The 6,938-nt window shown below is 40.0% G+C and overlaps 1 protein-coding gene across 5 annotated transcripts in view; it reads right to left on the bottom strand.

The window, feature by feature from the left end:
* Positions 1-1,632: 1,632 nt before the first annotated feature.
* The window catches only part of asic1b (acid-sensing (proton-gated) ion channel 1b), a 349,820-nt gene continuing 344,514 nt past the window's right edge, over positions 1,633-6,938 (bottom strand). For all 5 annotated transcript variants that reach the window (XM_017451114.3, XM_053674092.1, XM_053674093.1 and 2 more), the window contains one exon: positions 1,633-2,901. In XM_017451114.3, the coding sequence (XP_017306603.1) occupies positions 2,806-2,901 (96 nt within the window). In that variant the 3' untranslated portion in view covers positions 1,633-2,805. The remainder of the gene's footprint in view (positions 2,902-6,938) is intronic.

Below are 6,938 nucleotides of genomic sequence, written 5' to 3'. Positions count from 1 at the left end.
TGCTTTGAGACAATGTCTATTGTAAAAAGCGCTATACAAATAAAATTGAATTGAATAGCACCGACATGCATGTTCATGCACTTAGGCTACTAAACTCATTCTTTATAATGCTAGCTAATTGATCTTTAATGGATAAAGTGCCAGCGATGTTAGTTACCTTGCATTGAGTAGGGTTGTAGTGCTGGTTTTGTTTCACTCCAGTAGAGTGATTCTGTTCAGCTGTAAGTAAAGTACGTTTCATGGTTTTCATTGTCAATGACCTATAGTGGCTGATTGTCAAGAACATACTGGGTAAGTGCTGTTATTTTCACTCACTTACCATTGTCTGTAGACTTTTTTTTTTTTTTTTTTTTGTTCATGTTGAAGATGTTATGGCATTGGGGCTTAGTGGTTAGTGGCTCCAGGGTTGAGGGTTCAAATTCCGCCTCTGCCGTGCATGTTCTCCCTGTGCTTCGAGGGTTTCCTCCATGTACTCCGGATTCCTCCCCAAGTCCAAAGTCATGTTGTGGCTGGCAGGCATTTCCAAATTGTCCGTTGTGTGAGAATGTGTGTGATTGTGCCCAGCGATGGGTTGGTACCCTATCCAGCATGTCCCCATGCCCCGGGTTCCCTGTGTAGGGTAAGCGGTACAGAAAATGGAAGGATGGACGTTATGGCATTGGTGTAAATTGCACCTTAACTCTAGAGCAATGTTTAGACCCTGGTGGCCCAGGAAGCAGGTGTGTCTCAGTTGCTCACATAATTGATGTGCTGTCTCTCTCTCGCTCACATCCAACAGTTTCTCTACCTGCACGCTCGCTTCACTGCTCCATGTTCCTGAATACTTTTGTGTGCAGAACTCATTGCACCTTGCACTCATTTTTAATGACTATGCTCGCTGATAGTGCTCCGAGTGCTCAGGTTATACTGTTTAACCTCCATAAAGAAGTTTTAATAGGTTACTAAAGATGTTGTAGTTCCTCCTCTTGATGCTTCCACAGAGCAGTTTGCAGTCTGCTTTGCTTTGATTGCGATCATTAATCGTGATAGGTGTCTAGATCGCAGTCATTTTGTGTCATCTGTTCATTAGCGTGACGACGTGCACTGCAGTATGCTTGTGTCACATAGTATCACCTGCATGCAGATGTCGGTATCCCACACTTGGCACTTCCGGCCCACGTACCGTGTAGAATTATGGCACTTGGGCGGTCCTCTCCTGTTTGCCAGATTTGGGCCACAAGCAAGCCATAGCAATGCCGCATGTGACACATTTTTGCCAAAGGTGGCCCACATTTGCTTTGCGATATTTGGGCCATATTCACTATTTAGCACATGGTCTACTTTAGGATCACACCCAGATTACACACTGCCATGAACACAGCATCTTTGCCTAAAAAGTCCCACTTGTGATTTGGGATATTCGTGCCATATTTGCTATTTTACATGTGGGCCACTTCAGGCTCATATCCATCTTACCCAGGCCAAAAGGCGGCCAGCAGTGCCGCATCACTTCCTGAATTGGCCCACATCCAGATACTATCTGGGACTGGATGCATTCCTATTTCATACACATATTACAAATGCAAACGGAATCTCTTCTTTTCTTCTTCCTTCCCAAACTAAACCCGAAACATACAACACAAAGAACGCATCTAAAACTCTCAATGATATTTATTATACCTTCATAGATAAATAGAACAGTCTAATATCTGTAAAGATGGCGACTGGACTATCAGGCAACAAGTCTACTTTTTTTTTTTTTTGGTCATAGAAAAACGAAAATCGGAATAATAGAGTTATAATAACGATTCTGATTATCATGATGATCATAGTCTCTGAAAGAATATGATCCTGCCTTTCTTTTTCTTCAGCTTTTACATAATGGTGGTCTTGTGCTTCGATATGAGGTTTGAAACAGTGATCATTCTGAAAAATAATAATAATCATCTCACAGAAGTGAAACAGAGAGAATAATTCATTGATAAGCAGCAAACCATACACACACACACACACACACACACGTCATGTCATTATCATACACATCATATCTAGCACACACACACGCACACCCCTCAGGCAGAGGACACACATGATTAATCCAATCACACATAGTACACACAGTTGTAGGGTTAAGGCACCCAAACACCACACACACACCCACACCCATATATAATTGAGGCAAACTTGGCAATAATAAGAATGGTTACTGAAAAGAACTGAAAACATGCACAGGAAGACGAATACAAGCATGCAGTCACGAGATGAGAGCTGGATGGAACAATAGACTGCTGAACGCAGTTTCCGTCACCACGAACAGTTGATCGTTTCCTGTCAGTTGGAAAAATACATTCTTAAATGAGACACACTGATCGTGAGCGGAACATCACTGGAGTCCATCAGTCACCACGAATGCTGCTACATGGATTAAGCACTACATTATTTCTAACAATCTAATTAAGCCACTCAGTTACGACGGTGTATATCCGCTGTTATATACAGTAAAGGCAGGGGACTCCGCCCACAGGAAGCCTGTCCGTTTGAGCTGCGCTGTTCCATGTCTCAGAGGCTTCGTCAAGAAGGAGTTCCCTTTTGAGGCAGTGTTCCAAAAATCCTTTAAAAGTACACACATGGTTGTGTTATGGAACAGTAAAATAGTCTTTCATGGTTTCAATGTTCCTTTTATTTTACATGACACAATGCGGTGCGTTAAAACATCCAGCCAAAATCGATTCGGTGTGGTCCGGGATGGGTGGGTGTTCGTGAGGATGTAGTCAGACGGCTTTGGTTGTACACTGTGAGCTGGAGTCCAACTCTACTCTCACTCACTCAGCAGGTGAAGTCCTCGAAGTTGCCCTGCCCTGGATGGTGAGGTAGGATGTTGGCCGGATACGTAGAGGGAGTGCGCAGGTTTTCACAGGGAGGCTGAAAACAGAGACGAAATGTTTATTTAAGTCTCTTTATCGGTCTCAAGTCGTGCTCTATGCATCTGACTCGCATGGGTTTTGGGAAGAGGACAACAGGAACAAACACTAATTTTGAAATCCAAATGGCAGATAAATCTTTTGCGACAGTATTGCTTTAAGGTTCTCCTAACTGACATGATTTAACACATTAGTTAATATGAGCGTCAGCATTAAAACCCCATAAGACGGGGATTCTCAAAACTTTTTGCAAATTTTGAACATAATTCAGCGATTAGGTTACTTATTTAGGAACAAAGAGCTTTTATTGTACTTTTCATGACCTATCTAATTCAAGTCACATAGGCTAATAACTATAAGAACTACAATACAGATAATCATTTTGATAAGGGTTGATTGTGATTTCCAGTCCATTGCTATTACTTTGTTTAAAGACCCCCCCCCCCCCCCCCCCATTTAGTACTCCCCTTCAGAAGCTACATAAGATATTTGCATGTTTCCCAGAAGACTTTTCAAAAGTTTACACCCCCCTGGCTCTTAAAGTGTTGCCTTCCTGAGCATCAGTGAATGTTTGCACCTTTTGTGATAGTTGTGCACGAGTCCTTCGGTTGTCCTCAGTGTGAAAAGATGGATCTCAACATCATATAGTCGCTGTTGGAAAGGAGTCAAATATACAGAAGATGCTGGAAAAGCAAAAAATGTGCGGAACCTGGAGGATTTTTCCGAAGAACAGCGGACAGTTTAACGGCTCGGGACAAACAAGGGACTCGTGAACAACTATCACAAAACATAAAAATGTTTGTCGTTGATCATCCAGGTAACAACACACAGAATTAATTCTCAAGCGTACTGTATGTAAACTTTTGAACCGGTTCATTTGTGTAAATTCAGTTGTTATTGTGTCTTGTCGACTAGATGTAAACATCTGTTATGTGAAATAGCTTAATCAGGGCAGGACTAAATGAAAAACTAAATATAACTTATGACCCTCTCATCATTTTGCAGATTCTGCAAGGGGTATGTAAACTTATGACCTCAACTGTACATTACTGTCATATTAACAGCCACTGCCATAATAACGTTTATAACATTATTAACTTTTTTATAAAGCAAATAAGTCAAAATATCACCTGATTTAAACAGTGTTAATACCATGAATGAGTACAATTAAGTCCAGTATGACAAATACAAACAACTTCATGAACAGGTTTGTTACGTAGCAAAATTCAGAACTGAATAGACGTTAGTCAGTGCAGGTGTATTTAGTTAACATTTAAACTTACACTACATCAACTAATACATGTGTTAACTTTGTTAGCATTACTCATGATTTATTAATGCTGATGTTCAAGTTTATTCATTTTAACTAATGTAGTAAATGACGTTAGTATTGTTAGGAATCTTAACGTAAAGTGTTACTCTCGACACAAATTTGTGCACTGATGTAAACGTGTCGGCCATTTTGAAAAATTCTTATGATGCTAAGTATCCCAGTATGAATACGCTATTTGAGACATAGCTTGTAAGATGCACCACAGTATAAGAACTCTGTGAGCTTTAGCCCCCTAGTGGTATGCGGTGGTAGTGTAAGGGGCAGTCAATATAATTTTTTTAATCTAAAAATGTTCCGTCATATCAAATCCTAAACATTTGAATAGTATTGTCTAACTTTTTGTATAGAAATCAGTTTAATGATTATCTAAGAGATGACGTGAAGTTGAGTGATTTTGTGATGCCGCTTTGTAGCACATGTATTAGTAGCCGCTGATGATTATTGTTCTAGTTTAACTGTTGGGCAAGTTTTGACCCATTGTGGGTTGTAGGAGTTTTTGTGGTCAGTCCTTTGTGCCATGTGTTGTACAAGGTTACTCTAGTACTGTAAAAAGTTTGGAAACCTAATTGATAATCTTAAAGACTTTCTTTCTTTCTCGGTAAGAAAGAGTGTTTCTGAAGCTCTATTTGGAGTTGAGGTATTTTCATTCTGTTGAACAGTGGCATGTTGGTATTTTTCTCTCTTCACCCCTGATTAAATTCCTTTAGTCCTCTCCGAACAGACCTTGTACAAGCAACCGCCTCGTGTGTTGGAAATCATTTTGACCGCAGCAGCATGCCACGCTTTTTCATTTTTGCATAAGTATACAGAAAAAATGTTTAAAAACGTAGCGAGTAGGGTCGCTATCACTTTATCTCCATACTGACCTCATTGGGAGCACATTAGTAGGAAAATCATTCAAAAGAGCACAGTCCTGCAGGCTGATTAAACAGGCTATTATAATGACAGCTAGAAATATAAAGCCTCCCTTCATAATTGCAATGCCACAATGTCATAATTGCAGTGTTTCATGAACAAATTCCCAATCATGTATCACCAGGTATGACACAAACATTGTGTTTATAAGGGAAAAATTGCTGTATGCACTCTAAAATCTTATCACAGAAGCAAAATCTTTCATTACATATGTACATCACCCTGAGGGACGAATGCAGCTTGCATGCAAAAACAATTTTAAATAAAAATTAATGTCTCAGTATTTGCACATTTTAAATGTTAAATATATTTTTGAAATTCATAATGAGGAAAAGCCGCTGTTTAGCATGAAGCTCCTGAGAGAATATCAAGGGCATGGAAAGCTTTATCAAGCTACTTTAAAGGATTTAAAAGATAAGTTTGAATTAATTTGACTAATACATTTTTTCTTCTATCGCTGCAAAATTTCACGTTATTTGATGATTTGTTGTCTTTATTAATGACACAAAATTTGGGGGGAAATGATATGTGATCTTTTGACTGGTTGTGTATGTTGGCTGTGTTTTATAAATCACATTATTATTATACATTATTCGTCAGGAATCTGAGGCTACAGTGGGCCGAAACTGGGCGGCTGAAGATTGGGAAAACATCGCCTGCTCTTCAGCTGCCTAGCTGTGGTGAATCTGGGCCCAGTGTGGCCTCAGATTCCTGTTCTTGGCTGACAGGAGGAGAACCCGATGTGCCTTATTCTGTTAGAGCCATCTGCCTCGAGGCTCAACATGATGTGCATTCTGAGATGCTTTTCTGCTCATCAAACTTCCTGTCAGCTTAAACCATTATGGCCATTCCCCTCTGAAATTCTCAAGCCAGTCCGTCTGACACCAACAACCACGCCATAACCAAAGTCACCGAATTCAATTTTTTCCCCCATTTTGAATTCTTCATGTGAATATTAGCTGAATCTCTTGAACTGTACCTGCGTTGCACTGCTGCCACTTGATCAGCCGATTAGATAATTGCATGAATCAGTATTTGTACGGGTGTCCTAACAAAGTGTTCTTATATACACACACACTGTACAGGATTTTGCGATCACGGAAATTAATGCAAAATAAAGCAAGCTCCGCAATATTCAGCGGAGCGTGCAATTTTTCAAAAGATTTTCCACAGATTTGGGCCAAGACGCATGCATCATGTGACATCACAAAACATATTCAGCCAAAGCCCTCTTTGATTCACGTGTCGGACATGAATACGGCTAAAAGGTCTCATTTACCAACAAACATCACTGTGAAACACGCTACAAAGCAATTACGGTTTCGCTAATTCAAGTAGTTTTCCGCACCCCCCCACAAAAAAAAAAAAAAAAAAAAACGGTCGCAGCAACATCACGCATTTTTGGCCGCAACAATCACAAGAAAACTGACTGACTGTACATGGTAATTGTAGTACTTTTCGGATGTCTTTCAAATATATGCTGCTAGAATAAAATTCTCTTCGACACTGTTTTCCAGTAACTCATTTCTATAAAGCTAACCGCACTATTTGTGTAACTTATTGAATAAACGAGTGTGGAAAGGCAAGAAATAGGAATAAAGCAGAAGAGAGGATGCAGCACAAATGACCAATGAGATTTATGTTTTATGGTGTGTGTGTGTGAGAGAGAGAGAGAGAGAGAGAGAGAGAGAGAGAGAGAGAGAGAGAGAGAGAGAGAGAGAGAGCGCAAATCAGAAGAAAAGACGACAAGGATAGAGTGAAGAGAAACTGAAGAGAGGAGAGGGGAGAAG

The sequence above is a fragment of the Ictalurus punctatus genome, chromosome 21 (genome assembly GCF_001660625.3).
Source record: "Ictalurus punctatus breed USDA103 chromosome 21, Coco_2.0, whole genome shotgun sequence".
NCBI classification, from domain to species: domain Eukaryota; kingdom Metazoa; phylum Chordata; class Actinopteri; order Siluriformes; family Ictaluridae; genus Ictalurus; species Ictalurus punctatus.
Note: the sequence above shows the minus strand (reverse complement) of the source record. Positions and strands in the feature narration are given on the sequence as shown.